The 16,529-nt window shown below is 55.8% G+C and overlaps 1 protein-coding gene across 1 annotated transcript; it reads left to right on the top strand.

Moving 5' to 3' along the window:
• The first annotated feature begins 242 nt into the window (after positions 1-242).
• LOC144950123 (retroviral-like aspartic protease 1) lies at positions 243-14,467 on the top strand. The gene is made up of 3 exons (XM_078880183.1): positions 243-952; positions 2,745-3,275; positions 14,459-14,467. Exons 2-3 carry the CDS (start codon positions 2,757-2,759, stop codon positions 14,465-14,467), a joined length of 528 nt encoding a protein of 175 aa, XP_078736309.1. The 5' UTR covers positions 243-952; positions 2,745-2,756.
• Positions 14,468-16,529: the final 2,062 nt, after the last annotated feature.

Below are 16,529 nucleotides of genomic sequence, written 5' to 3'. Positions count from 1 at the left end.
CTGATTTTTTGTGACGCCCCTCCCTCCAGCCTAGTTGGGTGGACGAACCACTTATTTTCGTGACAATGTGTGTGTGCAATTGTCATGCCGCCGCCACGAAGCCGTTCAGCAGGCGCCCCATCTAAGACCTCGCCACCACCAAGCGACGGAGCCGACCCCGCGTCCCCCTCACCTCACCTCGCACGGACACACCCGCACGCATTCCCCCCCCCCCCCATAGAGCTCGTGGGGAGGTCTGTCATGCCGCCGCCACGAAGCCGTTCAGCAGGCGCCCCATCTAAGACCTCGCCACCACCAAGCGACGGAGCCGACCCCGCGTCCCCCTCACCTCACCTCGCACGGACACACCCGCACGCATTCCCCCCCCCCCCATAGAGCTCGTGGGGAGGTCACCTGGCCGACCGGTTTTTATCCGAGAAGCCCTTATCGGGATTAAACTTTCACGGTTTCCGGCGATCAGGGAATTGGACGACCTCCCCCGTGCTACGTGGCGCCGCGGCGCTGCGACCAGCCTTAATATGGTGGGGTCGCGGCATGGGGCATTCGGCCACCGCGGTGGAGGCGCATTTTCCCCCCACACACACCCCCACGGGTCGACGAGACAGGCGGAGGAGGGAGGGGACAGCATGAATAGCGGGACCGCATGGACTCTTGCGCATAGTCATGGAGGGTTGGGAACATTATGCTTGAGCGCACAGGCCCCATTGTTAGGAAGGGTAAGGGAGTAATTAGGATGTACGCCGCCAACGCCGCTCACTGATTAGCATATCAAAAGCGCCGGAACCGCCGTGCGCGGGCTCGAGGTGCACGAGCCCATTGTTCAGCGCAGCCTCCCTTTGATGTAGAGAGGATAAATAGTGGGGCAAAAAGGGGAAATAGCTCTCTTACTCCAGCGCAAGGCGACGAGACACAGCTCCAGCCAGCGACCCGGACGTCCGTGCGACGCACCGAGGTACGCTGTTAGCACAAGGATCAGCGGACCGCCGTGGACCCTTAACAGTGAGTAAGAAGGTGAATTAGAATCATAGCAGATAAATCGGGAATAGGTATAGAGGTATCAGCGTAGGCCAGCCTCGTCGACTCACTGATTTAACATCTAGTTCCAGGTAGCGGATAATAAATCATTAATAGCTGATCGTGGCCTCGTGTGATCTCGTGTTATAAGTGTGAACGCGTGTGGTACTGTGTATGCGTAAGCTCGCGGCGTGCGTAATCAGCGTACTCCAGGTGCGCGATCATAACGTGAGCGGCGAGCGCGGCGCAGAGCGGCGCAAGAGTGGGTATCGCGTGTGGAGCTGTAGGCGTGTGTGCGCGCACGTTCACGACGTGTATAATACAGGTGCGCGATCCTAGCGTGAGTGGTCAGGGTTGAGTGAGTGCCGCGCGGAGCTGTGTGTGGGTGTGCGCGTACGTAATTAAACATGCCTACTACGCGGACCCGCGGGGGAGGAGAATCCTGGAGCGACGGCTCTCACCCCATGGGTGAAGAACGCAGCAGCGGTTCGCCTAGCAGCGAGGGGGCGAGTAATGAGGTTAACCCGGCCGTTAGGGGTACCGAGGGAGGGATCTCGGGGGCTAGCGACCCCCACATATTGGTGTCAGAAACGGGACGATCCCCCGCACCCCCAAGGGAAAGAGGCCCCCCAACCCAGATTAAAATCAAATGCACATTTACGGGCAAAGGAATTCCAACATGGAAATCGTTTGCCCGCAGCATCAGGGGGGCGAAAAAGGTTAATGGGTGGTCAGATGAGGAGGCGTTGCAGCAGTTAGAGCTACATTTAGATGGACGGGCAGCTGACTTTGTGGAAGCTTTGCCCGCAAGCGTACAAACTCAGTGGGAAAAATTAATGTGCGAACTCGAACGGCGCTTCGGCGCCTATGACGAGGAGGATGCGCAGGCGGCCTTAGAGGCACGCCGCCGCCAACCCGGCGAAGATCTACGAGATTACGCCGAGGATGTGCGCATGTTGACCCAGCTCGCGTACCCAGAGTACGAGGCAAAAATAATTGAGGGCCTCGCCGCCGGTAAAATCCAGCGATATTTGGCACGCACCCCGTGGTGGCAGCCAAATGTAGACGGTGCACGCCTCTCCTTTAGCACCCTCGTCGAGCGCGCGCGTAAATGCGAGAAACTCTCGGGTGAGCGCGCGCAGCCTCGAGGGAGGGGACGAGAGTGCGCCGTAGCGAGCCTACTCTCCGACGAGGAGGAAGAGCTCGCCATTGCAGTAAGGGGACGGGCAAGGGAGCCCCAGAGACCCAGCGAGACTACCCCGGGGTGGGTAGCCGGGTTACAGACCGGCATTGGAGATATTGCTGGCCGGGTAGACCGAATGGACGGTAAGGTAACCCACGTAGGTGAGAGGGTAACCCAGGTACGCGAGGAAGCAAATAAAAATATGAAGACCCTCCAGTCTGAGATGGATGAACTACGCTCGACAGTAGGGGGACTAGCCGGGAGGGTGTCCCAATTAGAGTCCGATGTGGGGCAACTGCGTACTGGGGGAGGGAGAGGGAGCGGACAGGGGACCCGCTACGGAACCGCCACCCCTCCCCGGGCGTGTTATGTGTGCGATCGGCGAGGGCATCTCAGGAGGGACTGTCCGCAGGTCGCCCGAGCTAGACAAGAGCTAAGGTCAAACACTAAGGCCCCCCTAGAGAGGGGACCACCGGGGGGTCAAATCGACGTAGCCCCGACACAAACAAGCTGTGAGAATAATGGCGAGCGAGTGATCTCCACACAGGTTCCAGCAACAATGCCAACGGAAACGGTGACTCCTGACGACTGGCTGCGGGAGCTGGTGGCGGGGATCACGGGGGCCACGTCGCTGGTGGAAGGGGAGGTAAACGGAGTGCGTACCCGAATTCTGCTGGACACGGGGGCGGTGGCCTCGCTCGTGAGCGCAGCGCACTGCAGCGCGATCGGGGTCGACGTGCGTCACCTGCAGGCACCGGACCGCGCGCTGCACACGGCGAGCGGAGCCGGAATGGGGCTGCTGGGGAGAGCCACCCTAGAGGTCCGCATAGGCAGTCAGGTGTGCACCCAGGAGTTCTACGTGTCGAGTGCGTTGTGTCACGAGTGTATCGCAGGTACCGACCTCTTAGAACGGCTGGGACTCAACGTGCAACCCCGCCAGCGATGCGCCACCATGGAGAGCAACGGCGAGCGGATACCGTTCTTGGGACGAGAACCGACGCGCCTCCGCTTCGCACCTGTGGCCGCTATCCTGGCGACGGCAGTCACCATCGGCCCGCTCACCGAAATGCTGGTGCCGGTGGCAACATTCCCCACCGACCCCGCGCTCCGACCATCAGGGGAGGTAATGCTAACTCCTCACCCGGAGTTGGCAAAACGGTATGGGGTTGTGGGATCCGCCACGTTGGTAAACGCAGATGGGGGCCGATTGTTTATGCGGATGTTTAACCCCCACAGTACCCCAGCGATACTGCGGCGGCGCACCCCGATAGCCACTGTACACCCCCTGCACGCACGCCACTCTAACGACTCGGTGTTCGCACTCTGGGCTGAAGACCCCGGTCGTCCTGAGGGTGACCAGGACCTGGCCTGGCGAGTCGGCCCGACTCCCCGAGCCGAGGTCATTCCCCTGCTCGACGCGTTACATGTACCATGGGCGGATTTACCTAAGGGAGAGGCCGATCGGCTGCGCGAGTTACTGCGGGAGTATGCCGACGTATTCAGTGAGCACGACTCGGACGTGGGTCGGACCGATCTTGTTAAGCACCAAATTGACACCGGTGCAGCCCGACCCATCAAACTCCCTTCGTACCGAGTGGGCGCACCCGAACGCGCCCAAATCAAAGAGGCAGTTGGGGACATGCTTCGCGATAACATAATTCAGCCCTCGGCGAGCCCCTGGTCAGCCCCAGTGGTACTAGTTACGAAAAAGGATGGGTCAACCCGGTTCTGCGTCGATTACCGTAAACTAAATGCAGTCACGCTCGGCGATGCCTTCCCCATACCCCGCATCGATGACACCTTCGACAGCCTCGCCGGAGCGCGATATTTTTCCACCCTCGATCTCGCGTCCGGGTACTGGCAGGTGGAGATGGCGGAGGAGGATCGGCCGAAAACCGCATTCACCACCCCGATGGGACTATTCGAGTTTCGAGTACTCCCGTTCGGACTCACCAATGCGCCTGCGACGTTCCAGCGGCTGATGGAGTTGGTGATGCGGGGCTTGCAATGGGAACAGTGCCTGATTTACTTGGACGATGTGATAGTGTTCAGTAGATCTTTGTCTGAGCATTGGTCCAGGCTACGAGAGGTGTTCCAGCGATTGCGAGCGGCTCATCTCAAGCTCAAGCCACGTAAGTGTTACATCGCACAACGCGAGGTGGGGTACCTCGGGCATCGCGTCAGCGAGGCAGGCGTGCACACTGATCCGGAGAAGGTACGCGCCGTAGTGGAGTGGCCACGGCCAAGGAATCTGACGGAGATCAGATCATTTTTGGGGCTCGCCACCTATTATCGTCGATTTGTAAAGGGATTCAGCGAGATTGCACGCCCCCTCACCCAACTCACCTCCCCTAAGCACCCCTACCAGTGGACGGGGGCCTGCCAGACGGCCTTCACCACTCTCAAAGACCACCTCACCCACGCCCCCACCCTCGCTTTCCCCGATTTTACCACCGATTTTATTTTGGACACCGACGCCTGCAGCAGCGGGCTGGGCGCGGTGTTGTCACAGGTACAGGATGGGACGGAACGAGTCATCGCGTACGCCAGCCGGACCTTGAGTGGGGCCGAGCTGAACTATTGCGTGACCCGCCAAGAGTTGTACGCCGTGATTTTCGCATGTAAGCAGTTCCGGCCGTATTTGTACGGCAGGAAATGTCGCGTACGCACTGACCATTATGCTCTGCAGTTCCTTCTCACATTCAAGGAGCCGCGGGGGCAGATGGCCCGGTGGTTGGCGCAGTTGCAGGAGTACAACCTGCAAATCGAGTATCGGGCTGGCCGGACGCATGCAAACGCGGACGCCTTGTCGAGGCGACCCACGGTGGACGCTGAGACAAGGGCGGAGGAGGCCTGCCCGTGTTTCACGGGGGGACGCTGCCGGCAGGCAACGGACCCCCGAGCGGCCGCGGCCACTGACCCCCCCCCAGCGAGAGAGAGTGCAGTGTGCGCCACAGAGGCCCTCACAGGTGGCACCGAGGATCCCGTCGACCGCCCGGCAAGCGCGGGACCCGCGGCTCGGGACCCGATCGGACGGATCCAGGAGGACGTCGGCTGCGCCTTCCCGGGCCTGAACGACGAGCAGCTGAGACAGACCCAGCAGCGAGATCCCGATCTGGCGGCAGTGGAGGCGGCACTGCGGGAGGAAAAGAGCGCCCTGCCAGGACCCTGGAGCGGTTTGTATGCCCGGTTGTGTGTGCAGAACGGAGTGGTACGGGAGTTAACCGAGGCCGGCCAGCCGGGGTGCATCTGTGTTCCTGCCCAGGTGCGACCCCAGCTGCTTCGGCTGGTGCATGACCACCCACTCGGGGGCCACGATGGGGAACGACGCACTCGAGAGACCCTGCGTCGCCAGTATCTCTGGCCCAAATTGGCACAAGACGTGGCGGCCTGGGTACAGGGCTGCCGCGCCTGTCAGCAGTGCGGGCCGAAACCGGCACGATACCAGGTACCCCTAAGGCCGTTCCGCGTCAGCCGCACGAATCAGCTGGTCGGGATTGACCTACAGGGGCCATTCCCGCGATCCCATCGAGGCAACCGATATATCCTAGTCGCAGTAGAGTATTTCACCCGCTACCCCGTGGCAGTGGCCATCCCTGATAAAACGGCCTTGGTGGTGGCCCGGGCATTCGTGGAACACTACGTACTTAAGCACGGGATCCCAGAACGAGTCCTCACCGACCAGGGTAGCGAGTTCGAGGCCGAGTTGTTCCAGGCACTGTGCCGAGAGTTCGGAATCCAGAAGGACCGAACCACAGCGTACCACCCCCAAGCGAACGGTATGGTGGAGCGCATGAATCAGACCCTAGCGGGGAAACTCAAACGTATGGCGGCCGCAAATCAACGGGATTGGGACGAACACCTCCCCTACGCCCTTTTCGCCTACGCCACCACCGTACACACGTCGACGGGACAAACCCCGTTTTTAATGATGTTCGGCCGTGAGTCTCGTTTACCCGCAGATCTGCTATTCGGCGTCCCTTCCCCCCAGCCGGAGGAAGGAAGCCGCCCCGTGGAACACCTGTTGGAAACCCTGCGAGAAGCCCGAGGTCGAGCATACCCGCAAGGGGAAGCCGCGCATCGGCGGCAGGAACAGGGCACCCGACCCCGCATGGAACCCCCCTTATTCCTGACAGGCGCTAAGGTGTGGCTACACACCCCTCGCGTCGGGGCCGGGCAGGTGGGGAAACTGACGACCTACTGGCGGGGACCCTGGACCGTGGTGCGACAGATCTCCCCCTGGACGGTACTAATTTATGGCGGGGAGAGGGATCGAGAGACGGTGGTCAACGTCCGCCGCTTAAAACCGTGGAAAGCGGCCCCGGCGAGAGAGAACCCCGTCACTCGAAGGCCCCGTAATCCCGGAGTACCCGCACCCCTCGTGTTGGGGGGCCTCGCACCCTACATGGGCCCCGCCGGGCCCCCGAGACGCCCCGACCCCGCCAGGGGACGGCGCGGACGACGGCCCCTAAACCCCTCCGCTTCTGAGTTTGTACCCCAGCCCGCAGGTACCGAGGTACAGGGAGAGCCGCTGGAGTGGAGGAGGAGGCCGCCGCAGGAGCTGCAGAGGACGGAGCCACCCACCCCGAGACCAGCCACGAGGGCCGGACGGACCCCTCGGATCCCGCAGCGTTTCCTCGTGGGCGCGGCTCAAGCAAGGTGCTCCAGTCAACCCGGGACGGGGACCAGCACCTCGGGGGGCTATGTCATGCCGCCGCCACGAAGCCGTTCAGCAGGCGCCCCATCTAAGACCTCGCCACCACCAAGCGACGGAGCCGACCCCGCGTCCCCCTCACCTCACCTCGCACGGACACACCCGCACGCATTCCCCCCCCCCCCATAGAGCTCGTGGGGAGGTCTGTCATGCCGCCGCCACGAAGCCGTTCAGCAGGCGCCCCATCTAAGACCTCGCCACCACCAAGCGACGGAGCCGACCCCGCGTCCCCCTCACCTCACCTCGCACGGACACACCCGCACGCATTCCCCCCCCCCCCCATAGAGCTCGTGGGGAGGTCACCTGGCCGACCGGTTTTTATCCGAGAAGCCCTTATCGGGATTAAACTTTCACGGTTTCCGGCGATCAGGGAATTGGACGACCTCCCCCGTGCTACGTGGCGCCGCGGCGCTGCGACCAGCCTTAATATGGTGGGGTCGCGGCATGGGGCATTCGGCCACCGCGGTGGAGGCGCATTTTCCCCCCACACACACCCCCACGGGTCGACGAGACAGGCGGAGGAGGGAGGGGACAGCATGAATAGCGGGACCGCATGGACTCTTGCGCATAGTCATGGAGGGTTGGGAACATTATGCTTGAGCGCACAGGCCCCATTGTTAGGAAGGGTAAGGGAGTAATTAGGATGTACGCCGCCAACGCCGCTCACTGATTAGCATATCAAAAGCGCCGGAACCGCCGTGCGCGGGCTCGAGGTGCACGAGCCCATTGTTCAGCGCAGCCTCCCTTTGATGTAGAGAGGATAAATAGTGGGGCAAAAAGGGGAAATAGCTCTCTTACTCCAGCGCAAGGCGACGAGACACAGCTCCAGCCAGCGACCCGGACGTCCGTGCGACGCACCGAGGTACGCTGTTAGCACAAGGATCAGCGGACCGCCGTGGACCCTTAACAGTGAGTAAGAAGGTGAATTAGAATCATAGCAGATAAATCGGGAATAGGTATAGAGGTATCAGCGTAGGCCAGCCTCGTCGACTCACTGATTTAACATCTAGTTCCAGGTAGCGGATAATAAATCATTAATAGCTGATCGTGGCCTCGTGTGATCTCGTGTTATAAGTGTGAACGCGTGTGGTACTGTGTATGCGTAAGCTCGCGGCGTGCGTAATCAGCGTACTCCAGGTGCGCGATCATAACGTGAGCGGCGAGCGCGGCGCAGAGCGGCGCAAGAGTGGGTATCGCGTGTGGAGCTGTAGGCGTGTGTGCGCGCACGTTCACGACGTGTATAATACAGGTGCGCGATCCTAGCGTGAGTGGTCAGGGTTGAGTGAGTGCCGCGCGGAGCTGTGTGTGGGTGTGCGCGTACGTAATTAAACATGCCTACTACGCGGACCCGCGGGGGAGGAGAATCCTGGAGCGACGGCTCTCACCCCATGGGTGAAGAACGCAGCAGCGGTTCGCCTAGCAGCGAGGGGGCGAGTAATGAGGTTAACCCGGCCGTTAGGGGTACCGAGGGAGGGATCTCGGGGGCTAGCGACCCCCACACAATTCCCGGGTAAAGTCAAAGTCTAACGCGTAAATGCATGTCGTAGAAACGCCCCTTCTTTTGAGGACAAAAAAAAGAAAACGCACAAAAAAAGAAATGATGCTTGTCGAACATTTCAACTACTCGGCTCAAGAGGTAATGCTTGAACCACGCGTCACGATCGTTAGAGGCGAGGGTGCGATGTTTAGAGAAGGGCGTGCAACCAACATTATCATAGCTGTCAACCCATCACGGTTTAGCCCCTATTCTTGTACTGGGAAATTGAATTTTCAGGTCCATACGGTGCACAGCCGTTCCAATACCGGCAAAAACTTGTTTCTTTGTTTGTGTTTCTCCCTTGTGATGGGACTTTGTAGGATAAACTTTGAGATTTATATGAGGTCTGAAATGGTCTTGGTAGGGCACTGATAAGGGGTTCACAGGGTACGCATTAATACCTCCAATAATCACCCAGGAATATCTGTACTTAACGCTCGTAACGTCACTCCACATCGACCAGCCCCCCTCATTAATATTCATGAGCAGGTGACGTCCTCCAAATGGACCCCCCCCCTCCATTCATAAAAATTAGCGGGTGACGTCACTCCACATGGGGGGGCGAGGCGTCTCCTCCCCCCTCCTCGGCGTCAACTCACAACCCTCACTACAAAGGCAGAACCCTCACGTCACGTGATCTCCGTCACGCTGTTGAGACATCGAAGTAAAAAGGACGTCGTGATGAACGAGGGATTATAACCTTGACATGAACTAAGTCTGTGTCACCGCGCCCTTACAAGTTTCACACGAATTGATGCAATGAATATATCACGTCGCGCGCTGCTTTCAGATTTACTGAAATACATTCGTCCTTGGACGGGCAAAAGGCGAGTTATGTATAGTTGACGACTGCTGGCAGCTTCTACCGATGTCACCAAGACCCTCAATTAATTTGTAATACAGCAATGTCCCGGTTTACGTCAAGGCATGCGTTGCTGAAAGGTGCCGCCAAACGACGTATATCGAAACGACGTCTTATATCAAAGGGATTTACAGGGCAGTCGTTAGTCGCAGGTGGTTGTGGAGGCTCAGGCTGAGAAGCGACGTATAACGAGAATTGAGGGGACGACGTGAGAGTGCGTGGGGGGGGGGGGTCGAGACGACGCGACTCGAGTAGGGGGTGAGCAGAATGAAGCGACGACGTAGATTGAAAAACGACGTAAATCGGGGAGAGAGACTTAAACGCGGGGACTGCTCTAACTCGAGCCTGTGACGCGGCGGCCCCGCACGATATTCACTCGCTCGCTCTCAATCTCGATCGCGATCTCGTTTGCTCAAATTCACTCCGATGGAGATCAAGAAGACTGGGAGATGCTGCTGGGTTGTTTTTGTTCTTTTCCGCACATCCCCAACATCTGTGTGTGTATACGTTGTGTTGTGTGTGTGCAAGTTGTGGTGTGTGTGTGTATACATTGTGTTGTGTGTGTTGTGTGTCTTCTCCCGTTGTGTGTGTGCACGTTGTGGTGTGTGTGTATATTGTGTTGTGTGTGTCTTCTCCCGTTGTGTGTGTGTGCACGTTGTGTGTGTGTGTGCATGTTGTGTGTGTGTGTGTGCACGTTGTGTGTGTGTGTCTGTGTGTGTGTGCACGTTGTGTGTGTTGTGTGTGTGTTCTCCCGTTGTGTGTGTGTGTGCACGTTGTGGTGTGTGTGTGCATGTTGTGTGTGTGTGTGCACGTTGTGTGTGTGTGTCTGTGTGTGTGTGCACGTTGTGTGTGTGTCTGTGTGTGTGCACGTTGTGTGTGTGTGTCTGTGTGTGTGTGTGTGCACGTTGTGTGTGTGTGTCTGTGTGTGTGTGCACGTTGTGTGTGTGTCTGTGTGTGTGCACGTTGTGTGTGTGTGTCTGTGTGTGTGTGTGTGCACGTTGTGTGTGTGTGTGCACGTTGTTGTGTGTGTGTGTTGTTGTGTGTGTGTGTTGTTGTGTATGTGTGTGTCTGTGTGTCTGTGTGTGTGTGCACGTTGTGTGTGTGTGTGCACGTTGTTGTGTGTGTGTGTTGTTGTGTGTGTGTGTTGTTGTGTATGTGTGTGTCTGTGTGTGTGTTGTGTGTGTCTGTGCACATTGTGTGTGTGTGCACGTTGTTGTGTGTGTGTGTCTTCTCGTGTGAAACCTCGAGGGAAAGAGCAAAAGTAATCTGGGCGATCTTTGACCTTTGTGCGGAAATACTATATGGCCATCCAACAGAAATCCCATTCGACTGTTCACCACAAACGTGATTAAATGTATTTCTCGTTGTTTTTGCCACACTGCCTCTGTGGATTACGAATCAAAAGTATGTGTCACGGCCACAGTGATGCAGGCACCAGAGGTGGGACAAAGTCATTGTTATGCAAGTCCAAGTCGAGTCGCAAGTCATCAAATTCATGACTCGAGTCTGACTCGAGTCCAAGTCACATGACTCGAGTCCACATCTCATAGGTGGGACAAAGTCATTGTTATGCAAGTCCAAGTCGAGTCGCAAGTCATCAAATTCATGACTCGAGTCTGACTCGAGTCCAAGTCACATGACTCGAGTCCACACCTCTGGCAGGCACCCAGGATATCCGTGCAAGTGTGGTGGTGGTGGTGGTTGTTGTTGTTGTTAATTTATTCCCACAACTCACTCAAGGCAACGCGTAATTTATTTAAATGCCTCACTCTTAATTTCGATTTAAAGCTTTCGTGACTGCAGGGATTCATCTTCTTGGTTCTTTCGGTAAAGTCACGTATAAGAAAAATAATACAATAATAAAACATAATAAAATACAATTCTCACGACGTTTCGGCCACAACGCAAGCAGCCGTCCTCAGGTGATGAACAGATCTATCGGACGCTGTCTTTCCCACAGACCTGTTCTTCACCTGAGGACGGCTGCTTGCGTTGTGGCCGAAACGTCGTGAGAATTGTATTTTAAAATGTTTTATTTTTATTATTTTATTATTTCCCTTCCACGTGACTTTACCGAAAGAACCAAGAAGATGCCTCACTCTTGTTGTCAAACGTAACTTGTATGCGTCACGGAGTTTTTTTTTGTCCTGGATGTCAGGAAAGATTAAATTGGGTGGGGAAGAGAGAACAAACATGACGATCCAGGGTGTTTAAAAGAAATGGACCGGATTTAAAATAGCTATATCTCTACAACCACGAACCGCCCATGAATGAAACTCTTACCACTTGAAAGGGCAGGTCATAGAGTTTCAAATGATCACCGCTCGATGCCTCTCCCAGCGCACAAACAGCCCCTAGCCTCAGTCATTCGCAAGACACACTGCCTCAACGTTGGATAGGTCCATACTCTTAGTTTTTTCGGTAAAGTCACGTAGGTAAAAAAATGAAATTAATAAAAATAAAATAATAACAATAGGTCGCACTGGACCCCAAGACTTTGCGCTACACTCTTGGCCCCCAAGATCCCCAGACATCACCACACCCTACAACTTTTTCTTGTGGGGATACGTCAAAGACCCGTGGTGTTTTTGTGCCACCAGTAGCGACTAATCTGGATGACCTCAAAAACAGAATCACGGCAGCGGTGACTTCAGTGGAAGAGAAGACACTTTGAGATGCGTTTGGGACGAATTCAACTATCGTCTCGATGTTGTCCGTACGGCAGGTGGAGGGCACATAGAGCATTTATAAAATCGTTAGTAAAACTTGATAACTCACTAACCCGTTTGCAACTTTTTGCGTAACTGTAACATGTTGCCATCGTGAAATATCCTGCTTTGAAATTGCGTCCATCGTTTGAAAACACCCCGTAGATTGAGAGCAGTGCTCCGATCTGTGCCATGTTTTACGTGGCAGAGACATGGACACGCAGGGAAGGAAGAACGAAACTGAGCATCGCGCTGATGTATCCCGTGAGCTGCGGTGCGGAGAAACGGCAGCCGAGTAAAGATACGGCGGACAATGAGACTCACGCAGAGAACATTGAGGCTCACGCAGAGAACAATGAGACTCGTACAGAGAACATTGATACTCACAAAACCCAATGAGAGTCACATAGAGAACAATGGGTTCAGGTGCACTTCGAGGCAAGCTGAAGTGTCGAAGGCTCGCTGCTGGCAGGAGGTCACGGGACAGACCCAGGTGGTGACATGGGTTGACTGTCTGAGATGACCGGCAGATGCACCACATGCACCCCATACTGTGCCAACTTGCTATGTTTCAGCCGCCCGTCTCTCTGCTCGTTGTTGTGAGCGTCGCTCCTCTGCCCTTCGCGACTTAACAAAACCAAGATCCCCCGTGTAGCCTGAACAGACTGTCGGGTAAAGTGTTGTTAGCGAGCGCCTATGAAGGCCGGGATGGCACACGAGGGGGTGGGTGGCCAGCAACCACGCCCGGCCGCCTTTGTCTCTCCAGTGGCGATGTTTATCCACCACACCTGGTACTCAATTGATCTTTATGGCGGCAATTAAATATTTTATTTCTGGGACGCTTTTTGGCGTCATCTGGTCCAACACCAATGGAGACTAGGCTCTAAGAAAAGCTGTCTCGGGTGTGGACCAATCAACTTCAAGGACAGTGCATATCATTATCATCGTCAGAGTTGTTTCTTTTTGTTTGCATTTTGACTGCTTGTGTTGTGGTTATTGCAAACATGATGCCTTGTATAAAGGTGTCAGTTTTTGTACCAGTTGAAAGGGTAAAAACCTATTACTATCACAGTCTTTACTTATGCTGGAGCAATCCGACGGGCTGTAAAGCTCTTTAGCACAGGCGTCCAATCGGGGCCGGGTCAGAACGTTTCAACAACAAGCGACACAAACACACGGCAGGAGTGCAAAGTCCACAAAGGGTAAACAAGTCACACAAACGTACAAGTGAAACTAAACATTGTCTGGTACTGGTAGGAACCTCCTGGTTACACCAGCCCACATGGGATTATTGTGTCTGTCGCGCAGCTTTAAGAAGCAGAAGAAGAGGGGAGGGGGGAAGGCCCCCCCTCCCCCCAAATCTCAGACAAAACCCTCGCTTCTCTCATCTCCGCCGATGTTTATTCTCGAGAGCTCACAACCCTTGTGACGCCGAAGTCATTCGGTTCCCAGGCTCGGAGTGAAGAGGGAGACGATGGGGGCCTTGACTCTGCTGCGATCGAATCAAACAATCTCGCTGGGTGAGTGTCGCCGACTCCCCAAGACAAAGATCCCCCGTATAGCCTGAACAGACTGTAGGGGCAAGTGCTGTTAGCGAGTAGCACCGATCCGATGAAGGCCGGAACGGCACACGAGGGGGTGGGTGGCCAACACCACGTCCGACCGCTTTTGTCTCCCCAGTGGCGATGTTTACACACCGCATCAGGTACTCATTTGAGGCTAAGTCGACCTAGGAGAGGCCCAGTACTGGTTGAGATAATCGTCAAAGGTGTTGGCCGTGAGCGGGAATCCAACTCGGGTCACCGGCGTCGTCACGCGGCGTGCTGACCGCTACAACCCACCCACCACCCAAACCCACCGCTACAACCCACCCCACTCCACCCCACCCACCCGACCCACTTCACCCACCCACCACCCAAACCCACCGCTACAACCCACCCCACCCACCCGACCCACTTCACCCACCCACCACCCAAACCCACCCACCCCACCCTACCCACCCATCACCCCACCCCAAACCACCCACCCCACCCACCGCTACAACCCACCCACCCCACCCACCGCTACAACCCACCCCACTCCACCCCACCCACCTGACCCACTTCACCCACCCACCACCCAAACCCACCCACCCCGCCCTACCCACCCATCACCCCAAACCACCCACCCCACCCACCGCTACAACCCACCCACCCCACCCACCCACTTCACCCACCCACTTCACCCACCCACCACACCCACTTCACCCACCCACTCCACCCACCCCACCCACCACCCACCCCACCACCCCACCCACACCACGCCACCAAATTCGCCGACCTTCCTCGGATGACAATCACAGCAGGCGTTTCCCAGCGGACGGAGTTTCAATGCAGCCGAGGAAATTGAACGGGGAGAGAGCCGCAATTTGGGGAGGCTCTCCCCGTTTTTTTTGTTGCAGATGGCTTGACAGCTTGCCCCCGGCTTTAAACGTCTTCGCCTCCATTCACGCCGCGGGAGGGAGTTTGGTGCGAAGGAGGTCGAACGATCATCGAGAGAGAGATAGCACCCTGGAGATGGGCTACCGCGTCGCGTTCTCAGTGCCGGATGAAGCGACTGCGGGGCCTGTAGCAAATGTTATAAAGGGGCCCTAAATATAAAGAAAACACGTAAATATTTAAAAAAACCTTTTTTTTACTTGCATAGTAAAGTAATTGTATTATTTTTTATTTGCTATACAGCCAGATAATACGACAAATCGCGTCTCGCTTGCTGTCCGCACTGATTCATACACCGCCGTTGGATTTCGCGGTGTTTATTGCACACGCGGTCAGGTTGTAGAGGGTGCTCCAAAAAAACGTTAACACTCACATGGGACTATCGTTTTTCATGGAAAAAGAACGGGTAATAATGATGCACTGTAACACGATAACAAATGTAATGATAATAGCTTCAAAGAGTCTCCACTTGTTCGCCATCGTTGTCAACGCACACCTGGCATCTCCTCCAGGTGGTTTCCAGAGCCCGGAGGCAAATCGTTCACTACTTTAGCCCACCGGTGTGTTGAAGAGTGAATCCACAACATTTACAAATTTTGAGTTGTACGACGTTTCGCTGGTAATTACATCAACCAGCATCATCGGGCGATTTGCCAGACTATAGTGAAGCCATCCACCTGCTTCCGTTCTTAAATAGTCCAGGATGACATCAAAGTCTAAACTTTGTGGATTCACTCTTCAAACACACTGGTGGACTGAACAAGTCACTAATTGGCGTTTTGTCAACGTGACACTTTTTTTTACTGATTGGCCGTGTCGGGTGGTGGAGGGTTGCGACACATTTATAAATAACGCGATTTGATCCAAAATCCTTTATTAAGAGTCTCCGCTCGTTCGCCATCGTTGTCAACGCACGCCTGGAATGTTCTCCGGAGGCAGATTTGTCGTGGAATTTTTGCAAATTCTCAGAAGTGTTAACATTTTTTTTTTAAAGCGCCCTGCATATCCACCTCGATGTGTGTGCACGTGCGAGCTTGCGTGTGGATTTATCCCTTTGCTGCTGCTGTTGTTGTACAATCTCACATACGACTCGCATTCGTTGCGTTTACGAACAACCACGTGGCCTTGATTCGTACCGACATTCATTCAATGTCGACGTTCCACCGCCCTCGCACGCGCACTGGAGGCAACTGCACGAACATTCGCATCAGCCGCATTGGTGGCAGGACGTGAGACGGCTCAAGCAGCTGCATGACATCAAACGAGACGCACGATATTGGCGCTGCACACAACAGAAAATTCGTGTTCACGTCTAACACGTACACTCGAAACAAAAACAACTTTCTTTAAAATAAAAAGGCTTACGGCGTTTTTTTGGTTTTGTTTAAACGCTTCCCAGCTGAACTTAAAATGGGTAACGAATTAGCAGTAAATCTCTCGTCCGTCCAAAACACGGGGTCATGATAAATCGAGTCAATCGACGACCCCAAATACGGACACTTTTTTCATTTCTTACCCCAACAGCTAAAAGTGCCTCTCTTTAGGAACTCAGCCGAGAGGAAAGCGGCCGAGTTGATGAAACAAAACGGGGGTCATTGCCCAAAAATGCGTCGACATCAACAGCGCACAAATGGACGACCTTTACCGCCCGCCAAGTGGTGGTGGCCGTTGCTGGTACGTGACCTGTCACCTGCCACCGAGGTCGCGGCCCCGGCAGCGAGGGTTGGTGGATGCACCGCAGAGAATGTTTTCGCGAAACTCCCTTCTTCCCGCGGGCATCGGGGAGGCGCCGTGCCTCCCGGTTCGTCGGAATGCAGCACAGCACAACGCGGGGAACTCCACCCGCTCTGTCGGTGTGGGATCGAGCGTTTCCCCCTCGCGCCCCACGGCCACCAGCAGCACCCCTCGCACGCGTGGATTTTCTGTGGGCTGCACCGGTTGCCTCCCACACCGATTAATTGGCCGACAACACCTCGATATGTCGAGGACGGCAGAGCTCGGGCAACTATTATTTCTTCTATTATTGTTATTATT

Source organism: Lampetra fluviatilis, chromosome 56, assembly GCF_964198595.1.
Source record: "Lampetra fluviatilis chromosome 56, kcLamFluv1.1, whole genome shotgun sequence".
In the NCBI taxonomy this organism is placed as follows: Eukaryota; Metazoa; Chordata; class Hyperoartia; order Petromyzontiformes; family Petromyzontidae; genus Lampetra; species Lampetra fluviatilis.
Note: the sequence above shows the minus strand (reverse complement) of the source record. Positions and strands in the feature narration are given on the sequence as shown.

What these genes read in the sequence shown, in the direction of transcription:
- LOC144950123 (XM_078880183.1), top strand. Translation starts at nt 2,757, where the DNA reads ATGCCAACGGAAACGGTGACTCCTGACGACTGGCTGCGGGAGCTGGTG.